This window comes from Cynoglossus semilaevis, chromosome 10, assembly GCF_000523025.1.
Source record: "Cynoglossus semilaevis isolate Cse_v1.0 chromosome 10, Cse_v1.0, whole genome shotgun sequence".
Classification (NCBI taxonomy): Eukaryota; Metazoa; Chordata; class Actinopteri; order Pleuronectiformes; family Cynoglossidae; genus Cynoglossus; species Cynoglossus semilaevis.
This window is the reverse complement of record NC_024316.1, coordinates 11,563,318-11,586,628: the sequence shown is the minus strand read 5'-3', so window position 1 is coordinate 11,586,628 and position 23,311 is coordinate 11,563,318. Positions and strand designations below refer to the sequence as shown.

The window sequence follows — 23,311 nt, the reverse complement described above, 5'->3', positions numbered from 1 at the left end:
CTAGTCAAACATGAATTTTTACCTTAATGTAGATAATAAACTTTAACTTTATAAATCTTTTAACTTATATAACATGTTGTGTTGTGTCTTCTGGCTAAGTCATAGCTAATTGTAGGCAGATTCTGGCATTTTTAATTTATTTGCTCACTTTAAGCTATTGTACTGTATTATTACATTATTTAGCTGCTTCTGCAACAGGAGATTTTAAACCGGATCATTCCTCAATTCTTCATTACTTTATTTCACAGATATAAGGCCGCGGCTTGTGTTACGTATTTTACGAACTGCGATTGCGTTAAATACCTGTCATCGTCGCAGAGAATAAATCTGCATTTTGTCAAATAAAAAGGTCAAGCCATACAGTTCCTAATAAAGGAGCACTTGTTACAGGGTAGCTGTGGATTAATTAAGTTTAATCATGATTAACTGTAATTGTAATTACTCTCAATTAATCATTATTAATTGAGAGTAATTAACATTCCTAAATATAGCTAAAAAAAATGTCTTTATTTTGCAGGAACAGAATGACAGCAGATAGATGTGTGTGCTTCTGCTGTTAAAACATGAAATTATTAATTGTATAGTTAAACTTTTATTCATAGACTTAGCTTGTATTGTACAAGGTACAGCTTTACCTCCATTTAATACAGTACTGTGTTTCAGCTGAATATTTTGCATTTCAATGACTAAATCCACCACCAATTGCTCTACTATGTTTTAGACCTTTTGACAGTCCTGCTTTGAAGGATGTAATATAACAGGGAGGCAGGAAAATAGTGACTCTGTGTCCAAACCTCTTCACCATCAACCAGAATAAAGAACATCAGTCATGACATTCCAGTTTTTACCCAAAGCTCTTCTTGTCCCTGTGACGTGTGTAAAGTTAATGTCTACATTCGACAGTTCATATTCCACTTTTCTGATGTTGCGGTTTGTCTTTTCTCCGTCCAGTAAACACAGAAACGGAAATTCCTCTTTCCCCCTTCCCTAAATGAAACTAGCCTTGTGTTTTAGAGCTACTGCGGTACAGTGAAAAAAAAATGTGGTGCTGTAACAAAATCACAACACTCCAAATCTTAACTCACTTAATAGTTATTTAAATGTTTTTTTATTATTACCTAAATGGAAAAGCTGGCAACAAGCTTTTTTTTTTTTCTTTAACAATTGTTTTCCTTTTTTATTTGTTTGCATGTTATTGTGTTACTGAACAACCTGCAAATCCTCAAAGTGCCTGTCAGACTGCCTGTTACTCAGCTCACACCAAAACTGGACTCCATACGAAAACAATCCCAGCAGGCCTTTATTTTTCTTTAGGTGATTACAATTGAATTGATGCACATGTTTTCTAATCAGGTTGAGTTCTATATCCAAGTACAGATAAAGGATAAAAAGGTTTACAGATTTTACAGAAAAAGGACTTTATTCCTTTTTCGTACCAGGGGTCGTCGTATTTTGGAGGGTAAATTATTTTTGTCGTTTTTTTTTTTTGTTTGTTTGTTTTTTTTTTTTGCTTTGAATATAAATGTTTTTACTGATTATTAGCCTTGGGTTAAGTTATCATGGTGCTACTGAGAGTGAGGCTTTCCATGACGCATCGACCGAACGGATACATTCATCCGTTTAAACGCACATTTGAATGACTTAGCAGTTTAAAATAGGGCATTAACGTAATAGTGCATGTATTTAAATAACACACTTAGGAAAACCCACAGTCCAAACACCACTCGCTGTCTCTCTCTCCCTCTCTCTTTCTCTCTCTCTCTCTTCCTGTCCTCACTGCTGGGACAAATCCAACTTCTGCTTCCAAAGCTACTGAAATAGTACGACTGATTTCTGACCACATTTCTGCTGCTTTTAAGCCTTTTCTTTCTTTCTTTATTCAAGCCAAGAAGTGGGATTGATTCAGACCACAGGAGTGAAATTAAACTCATTCAAATGTTTCAAGAGTTTTTTGAAAAGCACAGATAATGAGGTCAAGTCCACATCCGTTCCTTTATAGATTGGTTACTTTTATTTTTCTAACTTTCACGACCTCAATCGACGACCACTGCCTGTGTCGTCATGTGGTTCGCTGCATCTATGTCAGTGATTTGGCTAAATATTAAGAACCAACAAAATTCCTGGACTTTTGTGAACTGAAACTACATAACATCACTTGTCAGTTTAAATATAGTATAACGACAGATACGATTCAACATTTTAGGCACACAAATTTGAAGATGCCTACAATCTCAAATGTCAAGGTTTTCAATCAAAGACAATCAGTGATGTATGTTAGAGATGCAAAGTCATGAGCTTTGTTTGAGGAAATATTGGAAAATATATGTACAAATATAGAAATAAACCACTTTATATAGATAGAATAATTGGTGATAAAAGTGTTGCATACATTAGTTATCAATGTAAGCAGCAAAAAGAAGCAGGAAAGTTTGTCTGGCACTGCTTCTTTCATCTAAAATATGAGATATTTCGGTTGGGAAATAGAGCAAATATCTTTGTCACTCCTAAATAAAAGCACAGATGCCAAACAGTAACTGCAGCTAATGCAACATTGCTGTTTAATATTGAGAATAAGAGTTTGAAAAGCTCCAGTCTTTCTTTAAAGGTTATGTTCGTGCCTTTACTTTACTGCATGACAATTCCAACACAGGAAATTTGGAATTGTTCTCGTGGCCTTGGAGTACGTAGGTGCAGAATGATGTGTGATTGTGTGATTTACACAACGGAAACGTGTATTTTGTGGCAAAAAAACCAACAAAAACAATTTCCTGTCACTATTGTCAGCATGAACGGATCATTAATGAGTGTAAAATGAGACGTACACTTTAGTTAAATGTCTTCTTTCAGTGATCCTGTTAATTATCACATTTTATCTGTATAATATGTCACCTGATGTGAGTGACGTGTTGAGACCATGTCAAGGATGTTGAAACAAACTGCCAGTTTTCTGTTGATCTGCAGCATTAACATCAGCAGTACATGATTATAATCCCCATTTATCCCCACAGAAATGTTGCTTTTTTTACACCCCACGTTAAAGATTTTTTTAAATTTGTTCCTTGAGCAGAGAATCGAGTAAATCATAGATGTTGATTTTAGGAGCATTTTGAGATTTTCCAACTTTTCTGAATGTGGGGTTTGTAAATACTTAGCTTTTATGACTTTCCATCCCACCTTAACTTCAAGACTAATCCTTCACACTTGGACAACTTCAGCATCCATGGTGTCTCCTGATGTCACAGGTCTTTTCCATTTATTCGTCCGGAGCCACACGTGCTCATTCTCTCAGGTTATAAGCACCAGTCATCGCAGCCGACAGTCATTACAGGTCATTCAGAATCACCAGCCAATGACAGTTGAGTTCTTACAGGTCACATGGCACGAACCATGGGTCTCAAAAGTTCCCTGTGTTTCTGTCAATCTGTTTGTAAAGTGACACGAACCTTTTCAGTCTTTTAGTGTTTTTTCCATACGATTCATATGTTCTGGCAATATGTACATGAATTCCCAGCTGTGAATATATTATGAGCTACAGTGTGACTTCCACACAGCCTGTATATCTGCTCTATACCGTATGACAAATGGACCTTTTTTAAAATGAAGTCATGAATTAAATGAGAATGCAATGAAAGCTTAATTAAACAAATTCACTTCAAGACTGACTGAACAACGTATTGCAACTTGATAGAAGAAGGAAAAAAAAAACATTTTTACTCTTTTGTCCTTTTGTTTCTCTGAGAAAAGCTGAATGTCGGCAGCTGATCTGAAACCAGGTCGCTGCAGAAAATATGTAGCCCTCTCTGGAGCTTTTTATTCTGTACAGAAAAGTGCATTTTGAAATTGACAGGGGGCTGGGGGGAGGAGGGAAGGGACAAAAAGAGCAAATGTAAAGGAATGGTCCTTTATCCATGTGGACTTTTTAAAGGGACAGGGGATTTTTGTTTTTGCAACAATGTAGCAAACTAAGATATTACAAATGCCTTCTGTTTGTCATAGAATTCTCAAATAAAAATGTCTGTTGGAATCCAGCTTGGTTTGTCTTCATCTGGTGTTGAAAGATTATTCTGCTGCTGTAAACATCTTGCACTAACAATACCATTCCAATAGAAAATGACTGCTGGATTAGTAAGAAATAAAGATGTCTACCTGTGGTTATTTATGTTATAGTTAGTAAGATTTGTTATTAATCATGATTAATTGAGCTCAGTTATGTATTTGATAAATCATGATTGTGTACGCTAATCAACCACTCATTAGACTACAAGTATTGAGCAGTTACATATCTTTTTACACAGATATGTATCTAAAAACATTATTTAGCCATATATATATATATACTGTATATATATACTGTGTATGTATGTATGTATGTATGTGTGTGTGTGTATATATATATATATATATATATCATGTGTACATGACAAAACCATGACTATGTGAACAACGGAACACATCAGACCGTCATGTGACCTGGGCTGTCAAACGTCTTTGATCCCTTTACACACACCACAGATTCCGATTAGAGAGGCAGAAAAAAGTCTGCTTTGATGTAGAAGAAACTTTAATGTAAAAAGCACATCAAACTGCTTGGTATATAGGGGCTGAGACCTATACCCCTGACATTTGACTAGAATTGTTTTATCTGAAAACACTAACTAAGGAGGAGGTCAGGACAAAGCCCTGGAACCAGGAGGAAGCATTCAGTAAAAGGCAAGTATCACTCTTCTGGACCAGTTTGTGGTCCACATTGGTGATATTTTTACGTTTCATCCACAGTATTTTACTAATTAAACTCAATGTTTTTCCACAGATTGATAAGGAATCAACTTCAAGACAATGTCTGAGTACAGCCACACCATGTATTACAATATGTTTTCATCCATTATTGACCGGATGGATCCTGAAGAGCTTTTGGAAACATCCCATGCCATCTACAGGGAAGTGTATGGTGAAATGAGGCCTCCGCCAGTGGTAGACTTGACCAATGATAGTGATTGGAACGTTGTCATGGTACCAGGTCCATTCAGGTCTGATCAGAATTTTAGAGAAAGGACCACGGCAATGGGAACTCCCTTGATAAACGACCAGGAACAACTGCCCTGTGCCATGGACAGCCACATTAGACCACAGGTGAGGTTCCACTCTCTACTCTGTGAGGCTCCTCAATTTAGTCTAACCACGGTTTCTAGTTTCGAGCTCAAACTCCAACCTTTAGCTATGTTTGTGTCTCCAGGATCTGCCCTGTATGACCGTTCCTCAAGACCTGGAGGAGGAGAAAACATCTGGAATAGTGTAAGTAACAGACTCACCAGTTAGGACTTGGTTAATAACCTGGTAGGATTTCTTGGATCCTTCCTTATCAGGGGTATCAGTGGTTTTTAGACCAGTCACTGAGGCCCACAGATGTCTGGACTTGAAGACCTTCATGATGAATTGACTCTTTTGGAATTCTTACAACCAGTTTTTATATCAGTCCTGATAGTCTTCAAACTGACACTCATACAATAATGTTAACAAATGGTTAAAGGAACTTCTAAAAAGCCTGAGTCTTGAGCCTCTTTTTGGGTCCACGAGGGTTGATAAGATAAAGTAGGTCTGCTAAATAAGAACGTGACCCAAGAAAGTGAGCACAGCTTTTACATCAGTAAAACATTGGTGAACCACATTTCAATGGAAACATTTTTGGTAAAAAAATTAAATATTTAATGCTACAATAAACTAACACGACACACAATTATATTCCCTACTGTACCAGTTATATCTAGAAATAACTCAACGTGTTTTTAAACTTGTGTTTGGTTTCCATGGTGCATGAGTAGAGTGGAGTCGTGTCAGGCATCAGACCAGACTCCTGTGCAACCTTCTTCTCCAAGGCCAAGAAGGCAAGTCCCTAGTGCAGTTACAACAGATCAGCAGTTAGTTTGACAGTTAACATCATAAAAGGTCTCTAGAACTAATTTCATTCAATTCCACTAATTATAATTTTCTCTTTCATGTAGAATCTTAAGGAAGAGGCCTCTCGATGTTGGGTCTGATGTTAAACCTGCCACTGATCCCATCACTCCAGCAGAGTAAATCAGATGCATCATCAGCCAAGAACAGGATTTACACCTCTTCCTTCCTCACAGTTTCATAAGTCTGTCATCTTTCTATGTTCTTACAGAACTAAAAGGTTTAGGGGCGCACAGGATGAACGTCAGCCAGGTGCCAAAAAACCTCCAAATGCCTTCATGCTGTACGCAAAGGAGGAGAGGGCAAAGGTTGCGGCTGAACTTGGGTCAAGTCATGCTGCGTTGGTCAATAAAGCCCTCAGCCAAAAGGTGGGTGTCTTTGATATTGACCTTGTTATTTTTTTTTTTTTTTTTTGCACATAATTTTAAGTCAATGTGTGTGTGTTGACAGTATGTTTGTTGTTTCATCACAGTGGAGGTCTCTGTCAACCAAAAAACGGGCCAAATATGTTAGAGAAGCTGAGAAGCTGAAGAAGATTCATGTGAAGAATTAACCATGGTCTGAAAAACCCACCAGGTATGTTCAAGTTTACTCACACACACCTCACACATTTCCACATACACATGCAGGGAATGAGGACACAGGGTCACCACATTTTAATGTTTTCTTTTTGGTCAGGCCAGAACAAAAGAAGGCACTAATATAGAAGAAGAAGCCACTAACACAGAAAAGAATGCTCTAATACGGAAGAAGAAGGTAGCCTAAAACGCCCCCTGGTGGTGATGTCTCTATGACAGTTTCAAATTAATGTGAATGTAATAATGTATGAAAATGTATGTAAATAAAAAATTGGCAAAAAGAATGTTTGCTTCTCATTCCTTTGATTTTTTTTGTTGATCTCTTTTTTTTCCAATTCCTCAACATCTTTTTTGCTTTAAAGGCAGCAAGCTGTCTTTGATCCTTTCAAATCAAAATCAACTTACATTTTTAAAAAGTTGAAAGGTAGCAACCTCTGAGCCACTCTGTCTGAAACTTAAAAGAACTGGATAGCAGAAGACTCTCCTCTCCTCTCCTCTGAAAAGCAGAAGAATCAACAGAAGAAGGAACATTCTAAAAGAAGGAACCAAATGAGGAGGCCAACTGTTGTGGATCACTTCAACAGAATCAGTAAAATTACTTGAATGAATCCTGCAAAGGTATATAAATAAATAAATCAAAGATCAAACAAAACTTTAAACGATAGAAATTTTCAGTCTGGGATATTTTCAATAAAGGACCCCATACCTTCTGGAATACTTTCTGGAATACTGATGTAAGTATCTGATGTTATACAGTTTTCAGTGGGACATGATGTTTTCTAGCCATTGCTCATGAGTTGGAAAGGATTTATCTCTGCACCTCAGCAGAATTACTTATTTGAGCCACAAGAAAAGCAAAGGACAGAGACTTTGTTTTTTCTTTTTAGTTAGCATTTCCTCTTAAACAAATATTCTCCTATTTATTTAACTAAAAATTATTGTACATTTGTTAGCCAATTCCACATTTCTTTCTCACAAAAAAATGTAGCTTACAGTGAAATGGCAGTGTTCTTTATTATTATGAAACGTGTGTTATTAGACTGAAGGATACTGGGGTTAAAACTGTGTTGCCATAAGTTCTTAGCAACGTCATATTTAAAAACTGCTTATATTTATTTTCAGTCTTCTTACTCATAGACACTTGTGTTCCTGGACAGATACAGTCTGGCCTGCTAATGTATATGATGAGACTGGGAACTGTTTTTACCACCTGAAGGCTCAGAAACTGAACTTTCAGCCGAGGTGTTTACCTTTGACCTTCAGGCAGAAATTCTTCTTTTGATTTCCAGAATATTTGTGTGTGATATATATAAACTGGCATTTCTGAAAGTGTGGTTTGTCATGTTTTAATTCCCTGGTGTTTTTTATCTGATGATGTGGTGAAGTGTCATTATCTGTTGTACATTCACTTATCTCTCAGAATTTCAGGTGGAAATATTAGACAACATCATGAGAGGCTATAGGGACCGAGTCACAAACAATCGCTTCAGCATGGATCTGGACTCAGTCTTCCACAGGGTTATTGACCAGATGGATGAGAAGGACTTGCTGGACACAGCCCACGCCATCTACAATGAAGTGTTGGCTGCTGCCCCCAACCCTCCTCCTCATTTTCCTCTGCCTCGGCGTTTTCTGCCACCTCTTTTTCCTCCTCATCTTCCAGCACACCCTCCTCCTCTGACTTATGCTCATGCTGCCCATGCTGTTGGGTATGGGTGTGACCCCCACCCTCCACCAGTGAGAGGCTGGAATGATGGCTATGATGGATATGTACCGGAAAATGTTCCCTTTGGCTTGGGACACTCATTAATGGCTGATCAAATGCTGACTGTTGAGAGGCCAGCTACAGACAGTTATTATGCGGATGACATTTCAGATGACACTGACGCCTGCCAGGGACAGGTGAGATAAATAACAAGTGGAGGATGTGGTCACGTTTAAAGGTACAGGTGTATATTTAGACACAAATAGACAATAAAATATATTTATTGCCGTAGAATCACCTTAAAGTTCAACTTTCCTAATGTTGACCTGTAAACAACCTTTGCTCACGTTAGGCATACGATTTGTGGAAGCTCCTTGATTACCCAAGCCTGTGACCTGTTGACCTTTCTTTTAAATGTTCATATAGGTTTCGGTTAAACATGGGTTCGAGTGAATTACTAAAAATACGTTCATTGTTCAGTCATATAACTAAAATTTAAAATTTAAATGTAAATTGTTAAATTGTAAATTGTTTGTGTATTGTTTTTACAAGGACGTGCAATTGATGACACTCCCTCAGAACCTGGGGCAGAACCTGGGGCATCATTTGACACCTACTGAAAAAGTGTAAGTGAAATACAGTTTACCCAGATGCAAACCCATTCTTTACACTTGCCAACGTGTGTCTTATTCCATTGGTGTAACAGCAGAGGTGAGCCCATTGTGATCTCTGATGAAGATACTGAAACTGAAGAAACACCATTTCTTAAAACAAAACCTCCGTCGTCGGAAGAATTATTCACATTGGGGTAAGTCAGATGTAAGATGTTTGTGGTGGTGGTCTGTAAACTTTGGTCTCTCACTGTCTTTCTATGTTCACCCAGACATGTCAGCGATGGGGATAAAAATCACCCGTATGTGAAGAAGCCTCCCAATGCTTTCATGCTGTACATGAAGGACCAGAGGGCAAGCATTGTGGCTCAACTGGACTCCTGTGATAACGCATTGGTGAACACAGTTCTTGGGAAGAGAGTGAGTGTCTTTGCTATGTGTTTGACTTGTGATCCTCAGCTCAGTTTGATGATGGGTTCACGAGTTTTCACTGAGTGGTGTCGAAGACTACATTTCTAAAACTACAGCGTGTCTGGAGACAGATCTCACATCTCACAGAAGTTGTTGTTCCTGTGAAGAGTGGGAAAAGCTTTCGGTCGTTTAATGTGGTAACAGAAGAAAAAACTAAATGCTGTGTGAAGCATAAAATTAGCATTTTGTCCAATTAAATTCTGATCCGTTTGTGGCTGTTTACACGTGTGCTGACAGTGTGCTTGCTTTGTGTCCAGTGGAGGTCGCTGTCGGACAGCGAACAAGCCAGGTACCATGACATGGCTGAAAATCTAAAGAAGCTCCACGCTGAGAAATACCCGTGGTGGTCATCACGTCAGAACTATGTATGTTTCACTTTAAATACAAGTCACATCTGACATCGATCCAGGACTTACGTGGTTTATAGTCTGTGCTAACATGCTGCTGTCGAAAGTCTTGTAGTCCTGGAGACCACAGCACACTGTTTTACATTTCAGTAAATTCACCTTTCACAGCCATTTTCACTCTGACCCAGTACAAATAAATAGTGTCTTGAATCAATGTCCCAATGTTGATAATAAAGGATAAGATACGTTACTGACAGATATACAGCTACCAAATTATGAGGCATACATTGAAATAATTTTCTGGCTTTTTTTTTTTTTTTTGGCTTTGTTCAGGGCAAAAAGAGGAAACGGATTAGGAGGAGGAACTATCCCATCCGGTCTAATGAGCCCCCCAGTCCACCATTCATTGATCGTTCTTACTCGCCATCTACCTCCCAGACAAAATAATTTCTTTACCTGCAACTGCTGGAGTCAGTCCCACCTACCTCCAGGTTAAAGACCAGAGTACATCCTGGACAAATTAGTAGTCCTGGGCAGGTCTATGTTTAAAGACCAGCAACCATTCATGTTCAAATGTACTCCAAATGTCAATTAAGGGTGTAAATCTACGGCCCTCTGTGAGAGATGTGATGTTCACCGGTGACCTTCCGTCACTGTATCCACAACTCAATAAATGAGCCAATACATATTAAAGTGATTCCTGTGGCTTTGTTCACACTGACCAGTTTACCTCACATTTTGTTAAATGTATATGTGCTTACAGCTGCAAATGGAGACTAAACTAAACATTTAATAAAGATAAGTTAAAAGAAGGGCTTAAGTAGGGAATACTCCTACACTTGAGTCATTCACTTGGCTAATGTATTGATGGCTAAGGTATCAATATGAACTACAAAGTACAAACCTCTCAGAGAAAACACAATTACCTCAACTGTCATGCAGTGCTGAGCTGACTGAATCCATTTATGGTGGTAGGTGGGGAAAAATGTTAACATTAAAGGCAGTGTTGTCCCTTTAATGGCATTACTTGTTGCAAGACATCAGGTCTATTGGAAGTAACTGGAAGTTAAGAGTTTTACATTTTGCCATGCTTGCATTTCTTTTTAAGATTACTAAGTAAGTTGCCTTTATCTGAGTGTGAAATCATACTGCATACAGTACAATGTATATCAATTTAAATTATTTTTACTGACTTGCAGTGCAGTAATTTCTCCAGTGATGTACCCTACAGCACAAAACATGCTAGAAATGATGAAGACAGATGAGGGTTAGGGTTAGGGTTAGATGTAGGAACATCTGTTCTCAAACTCTGTAGACAGGAAGCAAATGAGCACACATGAAATTTGAGCCGACAATACGTAACAGTGTTTGCCAGTTTGTCAGCAAAAAGCTTTTCTTTTGCACTGTATGCCACAGATAGAAAGAAACATTTCGAAAAAAAGATTTTATACAATATAACTAAATAAATAAACGGCCCAGGTATTGCCAAAAGGTAAAAACTCACTGATAAATGGGTGAAATGTGCTTCCCTCTTGTGGTGAACAATTAAATCTGTAGTTTAGTATGTCAAGCAAAGAGAAGCACAAAAGTAATTTCATAAAACAAAATTTGAAAGACAAGGCAGTGATTTAAGGTTTTATGTAAAAGGGCAGTTTTAAGCCTCGTACCAAATAAGGAGATCAGTTATTTACTGTAAATATTTCAATATTTCTAATGCAAAGACTTAATGTATATTTAAGTTGTGTGTGCTTTAAATGAATTGGTTAACATCATAATTGTTTCATGTGCCAGGTCTTCTTCATCTGTTGCTGTGTCATGTCCTCTCTATTTGGGTCATAACAAATGAAAACATAAACGAGACTTAGCCTTTATATCTCCAGCTGACTCAGAAAAAAAAGAATGTGCCCAGACAATGCAGCCCTATTCAAACATTTGTCTAATAGACAACACCACTAGCCCATTATTACATGTTTGTACGACAGTGTGATCAGCTGTATGTACAGTGCTCGACTTTGTTTGTGCATGCGTGTGTGTTCAAACAGTACGTCCCACGCTGAGTGTGAATAAAAACCAGTCTGTCTTCCGTCCGGCTAGTCTCTGCCTCCACCTCTCCTGCCTTTTCTCTTCCCACTCTCTGTTCACTTCTCTTCTCTTCTCATTGCAACACCCAACTGTTATGTAATGGTGGCAAAAGGAAGAGCAATGCTTGTCCGTCGGTTACAGCCAACAACAAATGACAAATCATTGCTAAAGAGGTTCTACAAATGAATACATGTACTTGTGATAATTGTGGCAAACAGTGTGTAAGTCAATGTTATTTATTAAAACTATATACAGTAAAGGAAAATAAATATATATGACAGGCAACATCACAGGAACCCCCTAACAAAACACATTGATGCAGCATTTGGCAAGGGTCGAGAAATAACTCCTTTCCAAGAGGAAATAATCTCTGGCTCCTCTGGACTCAAGTGACCAGCCATCTGTCCAGGCAGATAAGGGGCAGATAAGGGGACAGTTGACAGTTGACTTGACAGTACATTAGAAGTAGTTTTTGGTTTACCGTTAAATGCAGAATTACCAGTTGTCTCTAGTAGTCTAGGTCAAACTATAAATCCTATGAAAACATATGGTTTTTAAACTCTAATGATAGCCAAAGAGTGTGTTCACCATTTGAACCAACACTGGTCACTGGTTTGACAGTAGAGGAACAATGCTCATTGTCATTAATTGTAGTCTAATAATCCACACCCTGTGCAAACAACAAATAGACAATCTGCTTTTTAGAGAAGCAGACATTATGTTTTTCAAATGACAAGGGTCTTGGTCATAAAACTTCATATGGAAGATAGGAATTCTATTAATATTAATTCATATGTAAGGGCACACTGAATTTGTGTTGGGCTTATGATGTTGACCCTATGCATGACTGTGTGTCAGCTGGCAAGAAGGGAAGACAAACATATCAGTGACTAACTGGCTACATAATTAATGAGAGAGATGATATTCTCTAGACAGGCTGATGTTGCATGAACTCATCTTACAGTAAACAAACTATCCAAAGGGTCAAATGGAAACTGTTATACTGTATTATTTATTTATTTTGTTATAATTTGACAAGTTCAGGGTGTGATTTTCAGGGGCCACATACATGGCATCTTATACAATATTTTTGAACTTGTGTGTAGAACTAATAAATGATTACAAAATATTAGTGAATAACAAAAAACGAAACTAAGACATGCGATTGAGCATTGTTTATGCTGTAATGTATTTAACAAATAGTTATTTGACCAATTATATTTTCACGCTAAAACCCGACTCCATAAATGTTAGCTAAAAATTATAAGAACAAATAATATGGTGAAATCACAACTAAAACCTAAACAAAAATGGGGGCATTATAGTTCCTTATATCTTCTCTTCTATTGGTGAAATATCCCCTCTTCGATAAACAATTGGGCTTTGGTGACGTCAATCAAATTTCAACCACGCCCCTTCAACTAGCCACTTCCGCTTCTGTGTCAACCGAAAGACTAAATAGTAAATTCCTGTTCATCTGTCTGATTAGACTCTACATTCTACTAGCACACGTGCCTTTGAGGTAAGTTGTTTGACGTTCTACTACCCAGCATTCAGTCTTCTGTTTAGTTTTCACTCACAAAATGTTACCATTTTATTATTTATCCAAAACAGTTTAGTAGCTGCGCCAGATAGCCACCTAACTAGCCCGCCCGCTAACATCAAAGCTAGCTGTCAAAGGACTCCCGTGACGTTCTCTCTGAGTTGGAAACGGTCATGTTAGCGAGAGTTGTTTCGATTCAAAAGTATTTCCGTTAGCTTGTTTAGCTGTACTACTTGTGTTTAAAATAGTCAGTAATGTGGTCATCCGCCTTTAAATCCACGACTGAATACGCTAATGTTAGCAAGCCAATAGTGGCATTGTCATTGATACTCAGCTAAGTTGTTAAGAAAGTATAGTAATACGTACTCCTTGGATTTTCTAAGGAGTTAATTAGGGAGCCCTGTTAACAATCTTTCTGTTATGAAAGCGATAAGTGTCTGTTTTATAAGGTGACAATAAAAGGTAAAATGTAGAGTAAATAAATGGCTGAAAGAAAAATACTATGTCAAACCGTTACGACTTACAAATGTAATATAACGTATTGTCACTTTAACCTCTACTTAAATACAGTATTTATAGGTCCAATATAGTTGCTGTTTTTAGACTATTGTACTTTTTTCTGATAAACAGCGGAAGATGAAACAAAAACTGTTTAGGGCGTTTTTGTTAGCACTAGGTCATTGACACTTTTGAAGCATGCTCTGTTATTCAACCAAACGCTAACCCTCGATGAAGTAAAATAAAGTTCTTACACAAAGGCAGGGAGTTTGTGTTGAGGTAAACCTTTGTCTTATTTTTAGTGTGCCAAAACTTTACTATTAACAGAATCATTTTAGCTTGGAACTTAACTTGGAATTTAAAAATCTAACTTCGTCTCAAAATTAAGCTTAAAAGTATAATCAAGGATTGTTGTTTTTTTCATTAGTAGCTCAGGGTCTTTGTAATTTTATTGTTTTGCCACACTGTATTGTTTGTGTTTGATGCATACATCTTTACATTACCCAAATATAGAGCAGACAAAATATGTAACCTCTTAACCTCCAAAAATCAAGTTAGATAGTAAAATACATATAAAACAATTTTGTGACACCAGTAGGAATTTATAGCATCTGCAGAAGCAAAGGCAAGCTAGACACATTTGTTGATAAGCTTAGAATACTAATATCCACACTAGATTGCAGACTGTCTTCTTGTTATCTTGTCATCATATGGTTTCCACATAGGATGCTTGTGAGATTCAATACTTGAGACATCCTACATTATGCTCTTACGTTATCTATCTTCCTCCCGAAGGCATTTTAATTGGCCCCCTAGGCAGTTGCTATGCTGATGATCGCCATTAACAAAGTAGCATTGTACTGCGTGGTAGGTCAGCTCTCTTTCATAGAAAACATGGCTGTGAAGATGTTTTACATGGGAAAGTTCTGCATTCACACAAAGTAGATAGTTTCTGCTTCTGTTAAGTTTAAGGGAACAGGAAGTACATTTCACAATGCATGGCCTAGAGTGCATTTCAACACAACATAACCTAATGTTGCTGCTGTGGCCCAAACAATAGATAGTAAAAAGAAAACCTGAAACCCAGAGTGTACAATTTAGTATTTTTCTTTTTTGGCTCAACCATCATTGGTTGTTAAACCAGCTTAGGTCAAGAAAATGTTAAAAAAATAAATTAAAAAGCACTTTATGCAGTTTATAAAAGACAAGTGATGTTACCTTACTTTGCATCTAATATCTGCTGTGTGTTGGTTGCCACCTGGGATAAGCAAAGTTTGAGCTTGCACTCATCCAGGCAACCAGCCAGGCAACAGTGAAACAATACTCTATGTATAATTTATGACAGGGATCAGATAACCCAGTCATGAGTCAATGCAGAGCTATTGTAGTCATTTTGTCAGTTTTGATGCATTTTGGCAAGGCATGGTGGTGATGACAGCAGTGCCTTCTCCAGATACCACCAGTATGATGTTGATAGATACTGGTGATGTACTTTATATAGGTATTTCTCAAATGATCAAGCCTGGGAACCCATACTTTAATTAATTACCTATTTTTATCACTTAATTTTACACATAAATGTGTTACATGAAGAATCACTTCAAAACAAGCTGAGCTGTCTGATCATAAAACAAATTTTGATGCACTTTTAGAGAGTGTAACAGCTTTGGACGCTCAGTATAAAAAATAATAATCCAATTTCTACAAGTGTTCTGTTAAGCAGGACCAAATCCAAAGATGAAACATGTAATGTGAATCCAGCAAAACCAGATTTCAGCTAAAACAGCACCAAACCATGTGGATAGACTTGCTCTTAATGCATGTCTTTTTGTGTCCTAATTAGGCTGGACGTGCCAAAAAATTGAGATGTGCTGCTGAGTTTCTGTCTACAAACCTGATGTGTACTAGCATTGGTTGAAACTGTACTGAATTGAAGGTTTGTTTTCCAGTGGGTTTGTACATTTCTGTAGCAGGAGGGTCACTAAAGAAGTCAAAAAAGAAAGATCTCTTTTCCCTCTTTTATCTTTGCACAGAGAAAATGTGTTTTTGAATGTAACAAAAAAATCATTCATACACAACTCTCTTAAAATCCAGATTTAATTTTCTTTCTCTAATTTTTCTTTCTAACTTTTAACCTTGTATTACTGTCTGTTTTTAAGGATTTTCTTAGGATTTCTTCCTAAGACTGTGCCTGAAACTAGGCTGAATGCCCAATTAATGCTGGGTTTTGCAGACTCTCAGTGGAGCTCATGATATCAAATATCATATTGTTTTTATTGGTAAACCTTTTTACTTGATCAGACTTGTGTCAAGGTTAGTTTAGCAACAAAGGCAGGGTTACTGTTCTTTCTACATTCAGTTTTACTCCAGTTAAACAATATCTGTGAGGTGATGACTTTGATTGTACTCCATTATTGTCTTGTTATATAATATGTATTTCTGTTTCCCTACCCTCAGGTACAGACTGTATTTAGCAGGTTGTGTGACCAACTTGCAAATTCCAGTGATTCAGTTTAGACACACATGGTTGTGCCATTATAGATCAAATTTAATAAAAAAAAAAAACCCAGCTTGCATCCTGGGCATAAAATGAATTCTTAATGAGTTTGGAGTTATGGCTGCTCTGAAAATAATGTGTAATTAGAATTCAGTCATTCTATCAACCAAATTCAATTTCTGAAATAATTTACGTCTTGCCTCCTTCATTGAATCTCACAGGGTACGTCTTCCCTCCAATCATTACTTAAATCTTAGGTGTAACCTTGTCAAAGTTCAGGCTCAAAAGACAAATGGTTGAAAAGGATCAGTTGTTAACTTTGACATCACACTTTTTATTCACCAGGGACTTAAAGTTCTTTCTTAGCTCCACCAAGCCTGCTAGGCATTAGTTGTATTTCTGTTAATAAAACACTCCCATCTTTCCTTTGTATTTTTGTCTGTGTTACATGTTAGAACATTCTGTCTGTATGTATCTTACAGTAGGTTTGTGAAATTATCATGTGGTAGATTTTAAAGGCCTGCAAAGGTGTGGCACCTATTGAGAAAAGTGTGTGTGAAATAAAAAAGAAAGAGGTGTGTGTTTGGTTATAGCATTTGCAGGTGTGCTGCTCATTGCTCAGGAATGGGCTTCATCTCACATAGAAACAGCTCTCATCTCTGTCTTTCAGTGGGCAGCTTATAAGCACCCGGGGAGCAGTGTATAGGGACGGTGCCATCAGAGCGCCTCAGTGGTAACTTGGCAGCTGGTGGACTCGAACCAGGAGCCTTTTGGACCCAAGTTCATTTTCATTTATCATGTGATCGATGGATTTATTGATTATCAGCCCAGGCCTAGCCACATGACTTGGTTTTTAGAGTTAATATAAAAGAATCATTTGCCAATGTCTGGGTCATTATGCTAAGTATATGTCTAATCAACCAAAAATGTAACCATGCACCACCACTCACCCCTAACAATTATCCTTCTCTGAATGGGGTAATATCCCAAGTAGGAGGTGTGTGTTAGTGGAGTGTACATGGTGCCATGACTGTCATGACTACGTAACGGCTCATAGGCTTCTGAGGCAAAGAGAGCAGTATGATCTGAGAGGGTGCTACAGCCAATCAGAAGGCTTCATTTTCTCTCCCTCTCATCTCACTCTCTCTCTCTCACTCTCTCTCTCCTTCCCTCCCCCTTCTTTTTCCTCTGTCTGTCTTTCTGTGTTTCTCTGTCTTGCTTAGTTTCTCTCTTCTATGTGGACTGAATAGCTCTTTCAACGGCGTGTAAAGCATTGCCCTGAGTGATGAGCAATATAAATACTGTAATTACTTATGCAAATTGAGTTCAGCCATGGGTGGTAGGTGTTCACAAACAAGAAGTTAAGCAAACGAGCATATTCACGCAAGTGTGAATATTTTGCGAAAGTTTGTAAATTGCTAAATATTTTATATATGTATTTTAATTAAATGAACCTGAGCGGAAAGGACAAAACAACACAACATGGAAATGCTAGAGTTTGTGTAATTGTAAGGACTTTTTTTTTACATACATGTTAAGTTGATCTCTTGACTAGATATCCTTTGCTGATAAGCAGGGAACATCTTATTCCACTGGCATTTTTGTTGACTTCTGTTAAATTTGTTTATAATGAAAACTTGCAAAACTTTACCATTTGAAAAATCTGTACCTAAAGAGGGTCATTCGAGTCAAACAAACTTGTCACCACAAAAAAGTTCAAAGTTGATTATTGAATACGCTTTTAGAATGTTGTGCTCCATTCTTACCTTATCAAAAGTGAACATGCCGTACAAAGTTCAATGTTGTGCTGAAGGCGTTACCTACACTATGTCTGGCAAAGGTAAAACCTTACCACAGTTCAAAAAAGTGAGAGAGAGGAAAGGGAAAAGGAGATGTGTGTCTTCAAATGCAGCCAAATGCTTTAAGAAAAGTTAGCTGCAGCCATTGGGCTAGAATACAGGTATGTAAAGATAAATGAAACTCTGCAATTTTTACAAATTGAAAGATAAACTAATAATGACTATTTGTGCCAATTGCTTCTGTGAAGAACTAGAAGGCGGTGTCTCAAAAAACTTAGAAAAACAGATGTTTCCTCTAAACCCTGTATCCTTGTTATGTTGCTTGTAATTCTTAAAGCTCTGGAAAAAACAAACTGCATTCAGCTAGGTATACGGTACAAAAGAAGCTTGTTGCTCATGCAGAGTTTTATATGGAAGATTTAATGCCTCAAGATTAGTGACTATGAATTGGGTATTTAATAAGAGTGTTGTACTAAACCTAAAAATGAATAACTTTTAAACTAACATTTATAAAAATCAACTTGGATTCACAAGTGATAGATTTTGCAGAAATGAGAAATCTCCACAAATTTTTCTTCTCTTTGTATTTGGACTGATTTGCACTGAAATGAGAAGAGCAGGTGTCAAGGAACAACTTTTAATTAATAGTTCAATTAAAGCTAATCAGTTAATTAAAACTCAAGACTAACCAGTTTTTACTGTTGCCACTTCTACAGGTTACTCATTTTCCTCATGCCACAGAGAACAGAACATTGAACCGTCTGGTCTGTCAGACGTCTACTTTGTCCACCATAATTATCATCAGACTGTCAGGCCCCTTCTCTGAACATTGACCTGTGGACAATCTACTGTGGCAGTTGGTGAACCTGCAAAGACTCGAACTGACTGGTCTCCCTCGAGAGCAAATTGTGAGGGGGTACCATCAAGACCATGTACTAGACGTTCAACATCTTTCAGGAACAACTAGTCTACCCTGACTGTAGAAGATGAGCAATGAGGATGAGTTCTTTGATGCCGTCACAGGTATGTTTATCACTTCCAATTGCATTTTTTTTGAAGGTTTAGTCATTGGTTTTGGCTTGTAAAAAAAGTCAAAAGACATTGATCTTCACATTCTTTGTGGGGACTCTTAAAATAATTAAATTTATAATACTTAAACCTTATTCTATGGGGTATTTTTAGATAAGTTACCTACATTTTTATTCCATTATTAGATTATTGCGTTTCTTCAAAAGTCTGATTGAATTAATTCCTAATAATTTAAAATCTCCCTAGGATGAGACATGCATAGTTTTTCCACCAACTGGAAAATGATAAACCATCTGTTTTTTAGTCAAATGATTTTGTTGTGTCTGCATTAGTAAGCTACCCATGTGTAAACCAACACCAGCCAGCAGGTTTACTGACGGTGTTTACAACAAATACAAGAGTACTGTCACTAATACAAATACATGTTTGAGTAGCAACCTGTTGTTTAGTATAATTGCTAGTACATTGTGTCATTAAATCTATTGCTACTTTTATAATTGCAAAGGAAAGGCAGTTCTTTAACATGAGCATTTATAATGTTAAGGTATACAATGCTCTGGCTATTTATAGATTTACAGTTAATTTAATACACACCTGCGATTTTCTATTCATACTATACTTAACTCTGTTATCTTAGAAATGAAAATAAAACTGTAAAACCTTATTTAAATGGTAAGTATTGTACATGTTAAAAATGTTAATAGCAAAACCATATTCAGATCTACTGGACTAACTTGGCATTAAAACCGCTCCCTGCACACACATGCACACATGGGAACAGAAATAGAAGAGCAGCAGTAGTGAGAGATGATTATCTGGTGTCTGTCTTTTTTGCCTCATCAGTTGTTGCCATCAGCTATTTGTTTGAGTTGTCCGCCAAAACATTCTGCTGGCTGCAATCATATGAAACTGTAATGTTGGCAATTTACCTGCACAACCTATATGAGATTTACCTATTAATCAGTTGTACACAGCTCTGACTATTTTGTTCTTGTTTTCTCTCTTTACTTCTAGTGATTTCTCTAATAAAATTGTTTAAATATTGCTAAACACAGAGCTCCCTCCTTTCATAAAAAGTCGGTTATACTTATTGTCAAAATAATCTATCAGACAATCTGGCAATTTTTCCTGTCATTCCTATACAGGGCTGCATAAGGGCTGCATTTTAGCCCTGGTTTTTAAAGAAAACACTTACTGAACCTTTGCTCAACTGCAAAAGTCATTGTCCTTTTCAGTTTATTCTAACTTCCAACATCTATCACTTTTGTTTCCTAAAGGCCTTGATTCTGACGAGTCTTATGAAGGGGTGTCAGAGGCCAGTTTCAAAGATGCACTGGTGTTTGACAGCAGTCGTCAGAAAAACAATGGATCGGTGCCTCAGGAGAATGGCATCAAGAAACACAGGTACTGCTTGTTCCTGCACCGCATACTTTCTGCAGAGCATGTTTTCGTCTGTTGGTAGCTGCAATACTGCATAATGTTTTGTCTAGAGATTATAATTAAAGCTGTGGGCAGGGACATGGCCTTTACACAACTAGACATGTGAAACATACATGGTCGGTGGAATATAATTTGTTGTTGATAACAGACATTAAATTGTGTTTTTTGACATTCACACAAACTGAAAAAAAGCAAACTGAGACATGAGCATTAAAATAACATAGCTGCAGGCGAACTGGCACATCATAAGTTCAACTTAAAGGCATGGTAGGAATTTTAAAACCTCTTTTCTGTGGTTTATAGAAAGAGCTGAAGAAGCGTCAATTATATGTTGTTTCTTCTTTTGCAAAGTCTGTTTTATCTGGGTTTTTTAAGAACTTGAGAAAAGATCTTGTTTCAATTCTGTTAATTTTGTTAATGCAAATACTGTAAGTGTACAACATCTTGGGTCTACAGCTTGGTTGTGTACCAGTCCAACTGGGGTCAAATTTCAAACTTGTCAATATAAACTTAACAATGCATGTCTGTTATGCTTATCAAAATAGGCTGTTATAATTGCTGCAGTTGTCTTACCAGTTTTGGTTGTATTCTAACAGTGGACCTGCCAAGTGTACATACTATCTTGCCTAACAGAGTGCATAACAAAGTTATGGATCAAAATGTGGTTTTTCATTGTAAAAATCTGTATGTTGTTCTCTTTGTTTTCTTTGTAAGATATGTTATATACTGTATGTGTATGTTCTGTCTTGCTTTTCTTGAAAGACCTCATCTTTGTTATTTCAGGACGTCGCTACCGGCACCCATGTTTTCCCGAAACACCATCAGCATCTGGGGTATTCTAAAAAAATGCATCGGACTGGTAAGAACTGAGAGATGCTATGCTACTTGGGTGTTACTCAAATGTACAACTACAAAATTTGAGTTTAGGGGAAATACTAAAAATGTCAATTGTAAAAATATTTAACTGACAGGTTAACTGACTGGTGTCTTGTTTTCTGGAATACAGCACTGAAGTTGTGTTTTCCCTCAGGAACTGTCCAAGATCACAATGCCCATTGTCTTTAATGAGCCCCTGAGCTTTCTCCAGAGAATCACAGAATACATGGAACACACATACCTCATCAACAGAGCATGCTCTATGTCTGACTCCATAGAGCGCATGCAGGTCTCAACCCTTTTACCTCATTCTCACACACACACTTACTCACTCCTGCCCAGACACCAAAAATAATGATATTTGTATTTGTGTTCAGGCAGTAGCTGCTTTTGCTGTGTCAGCAGTTGCATCTCAGTGGGACCGAACTGGAAAACCCTTCAACCCTTTGCTGGGAGAGACCTATGAGCTCATTAGGTAATTACACACAGACACAGGTGTGTGTGTGTGTGTGTGTGAGATTAAAGTAACAGGTTTGAAGGTTTTGTTTCTTCTATTTATTTTTCCTTTAGAGAAGAGCAGGGTTTCCGATGGGTTTCAGAGCAGGTATCCCATCATCCTCCTGTGAGTGCCTTCCATGCAGAGAACCTGGCTGGAGACTTTGTCTTCCATGGCTCCATCTACCCTAAGTTGAAGTTCTGGGGCAAAAGTGTTGAGGCTGAGCCTAAAGGAACCATCACACTAGAGCTACTCAAGTAAGTAAAGAGGGGAGTTTATATGAAGATCACTGTGATCTCAACCCTTTTGTTATTTTTTTTTTAGTTTTTTTGTCAGTATTCGTTCTCTTTCTTTTACCATTTTTAGCCATTCCACTTCATCACCGTATCTGCTCCTCTCCTCTAGGCACAATGAGGCATACACATGGAGTAATCCTTACTGTTGTGTACACAACATTATACTAGGTAAACTGTGGATAGAGCAGTATGGTACAGTGGAAATAGTCAACCACAGGTAAGTAAATAAAACATTATGCAATCAGCATGCTCAGATCATATTACACCACAAAAGAGATCGTTGTAATGCCACTACCATTTTCACACATGACACATATTACATATTTCTTCTGCAGACATTTTACATAAAAAATATATATATATATATAAATTATGAACTTCATGCATAGTTACATATGTTAAATCTAATTTCCACTTATGTTATATTACAGCTCTAAGTCACCACAGCTTATAAATCATTAAAGCTCTAGAGCACAAACATATTTTTCTTTCTCACCTGCAGCACGGGAGACAAGTGTGTGTTAAATTTCAAATCTTGTGGAATGTTTGGTAAAGACTTGCACAAAGTGGAGGGATACATCCAGGACAAGAGGTACAACATCAACAACATTTCTGTTTTTTTCTTGATTGTTTTTTTCTAATCCTAATATTTTTTCTTTTGGAACCGTGCTTTATCTCCTTACCTTTTCTCTTTGTCTAGTAAAAAGAAGCGTTGTATCATTTATGGAAAGTGGACTGAGTGCATGTGGAGTGTGGACCCACATACTTATGAAACTCACAAGAAGTCAGAGAAGAAAGGAGACAGCAAAAAGCACAAAAATGTGAGAACAAGATAAATGTCCACCATCCATTCTAGGAATAGTAGTTTGAAAATATGTATGGGGGTCTTTTTTTGTAATTTTTTGAGGAAACAAACAAACAAACAAACAGACAGACTTAGACTTTCTTTCTTTATTGTCATTGCACAGAAACACAAAACAACAGTGAGTCTGGCAACGAAATGTCGGTCATTGAGTATTGAGTACACAGTACAACAACTTGTAGGCCATGAGTAATTACGTGTGATGTGTCTATATATATATATATATATA

The 23,311-nt window shown here is 37.3% G+C and overlaps 3 protein-coding genes across 9 annotated transcripts in view; all 3 read left to right on the top strand.

Moving 5' to 3' along the window:
* The first annotated feature begins 4,546 nt into the window (after nt 1–4,546).
* On the top strand, nt 4,547–6,528 carry LOC103385015 (lymphoid enhancer-binding factor 1-like). 2 transcript variants are annotated; one of them, XM_017035794.2, is made up of 7 exons: nt 4,547–4,710; nt 4,811–5,130; nt 5,234–5,292; nt 5,820–5,915; nt 6,000–6,071; nt 6,164–6,320; nt 6,425–6,528. In XM_017035794.2, the coding sequence occupies exons 2-7, from the start codon at nt 4,837–4,839 to the stop codon at nt 6,503–6,505; spliced, it is 759 nt and encodes a 252-aa protein (XP_016891283.1). In that variant the 5' UTR covers nt 4,547–4,710; nt 4,811–4,836; the 3' UTR covers nt 6,506–6,528. The 2 variants fall into 2 exon arrangements, with proteins under 2 accessions (XP_016891283.1, XP_008316983.1); XM_008318761.3 differs by having other exon boundaries at nt 4,549–4,710; nt 5,820–5,882.
* A 435-nt stretch (nt 6,529–6,963) lies between these two features.
* LOC103385014 (transcription factor 7-like 2) lies at nt 6,964–10,163 on the top strand. 3 transcript variants are annotated; one of them, XM_017035778.2, is made up of 7 exons: nt 6,964–7,264; nt 7,959–8,432; nt 8,788–8,861; nt 8,942–9,043; nt 9,119–9,266; nt 9,575–9,682; nt 9,998–10,163. In XM_017035778.2, exons 2-7 carry the CDS (start codon nt 7,980–7,982, stop codon nt 10,109–10,111), a joined length of 999 nt encoding a protein of 332 aa, XP_016891267.1. In that variant the 5' UTR covers nt 6,964–7,264; nt 7,959–7,979; the 3' UTR covers nt 10,112–10,163. The 3 variants fall into 3 exon arrangements, with proteins under 3 accessions (XP_016891267.1, XP_008316982.1, XP_008316980.1); XM_008318760.3 differs by having other exon boundaries at nt 7,951–8,432; nt 8,945–9,043; XM_008318758.3 differs by having other exon boundaries at nt 7,951–8,432.
* Nucleotides 10,164–12,958: 2,795 nt separating this feature from the next.
* LOC103385013 (oxysterol-binding protein-related protein 2-like) overlaps nt 12,959–23,311 on the top strand; it is a 14,769-nt gene continuing 4,416 nt past the window's right edge. The window contains exons 1-12 of one of the 4 annotated variants that reach the window (XM_025059295.1): nt 12,959–13,268; nt 15,631–15,723; nt 16,955–18,244; nt 18,800–19,106; nt 20,390–20,516; nt 21,336–21,411; nt 21,583–21,717; nt 21,806–21,903; nt 21,999–22,181; nt 22,330–22,437; nt 22,723–22,812; nt 22,921–23,041. In XM_025059295.1, the coding sequence (XP_024915063.1) occupies nt 19,070–19,106; nt 20,390–20,516; nt 21,336–21,411; nt 21,583–21,717; nt 21,806–21,903; nt 21,999–22,181; nt 22,330–22,437; nt 22,723–22,812; nt 22,921–23,041 (975 nt within the window). In that variant the 5' untranslated portion in view covers nt 12,959–13,268; nt 15,631–15,723; nt 16,955–18,244; nt 18,800–19,069. The remainder of the gene's footprint in view (nt 13,269–15,630; nt 15,724–16,954; nt 18,245–18,799; nt 19,107–20,389; nt 20,517–21,335; nt 21,412–21,582; nt 21,718–21,805; nt 21,904–21,998; nt 22,182–22,329; nt 22,438–22,722; nt 22,813–22,920; nt 23,042–23,311) is intronic. The other 3 variants (XM_025059296.1, XM_008318756.3, XM_008318755.3) reach the window with 3 other exon arrangements.

What these genes read in the sequence shown, in the direction of transcription:
- LOC103385015 (XM_017035794.2), top strand. Translation starts at nt 4,837, where the DNA reads ATGTCTGAGTACAGCCACACCATGTATTACAATATGTTTTCATCCATT. An exon ending in GAGAAAACATCTGGAATAGT is followed by an intron (nt 5,293 to 5,819) that starts GTAAGTAACAGA and finishes GTGCATGAGTAG; the next exon opens with AGTGGAGTCGTGTCAGGCAT. An exon ending in ATAAAGCCCTCAGCCAAAAG is followed by an intron (nt 6,321 to 6,424) that starts GTGGGTGTCTTT and finishes GTTTCATCACAG; the next exon opens with TGGAGGTCTCTGTCAACCAA.
- LOC103385014 (XM_017035778.2), top strand. Translation starts at nt 7,980, where the DNA reads ATGAGAGGCTATAGGGACCGAGTCACAAACAATCGCTTCAGCATGGAT. An exon ending in GAAGAATTATTCACATTGGG is followed by an intron (nt 9,044 to 9,118) that starts GTAAGTCAGATG and finishes ATGTTCACCCAG; the next exon opens with ACATGTCAGCGATGGGGATA. An exon ending in GGTCATCACGTCAGAACTAT is followed by an intron (nt 9,683 to 9,997) that starts GTATGTTTCACT and finishes GGCTTTGTTCAG; the next exon opens with GGCAAAAAGAGGAAACGGAT.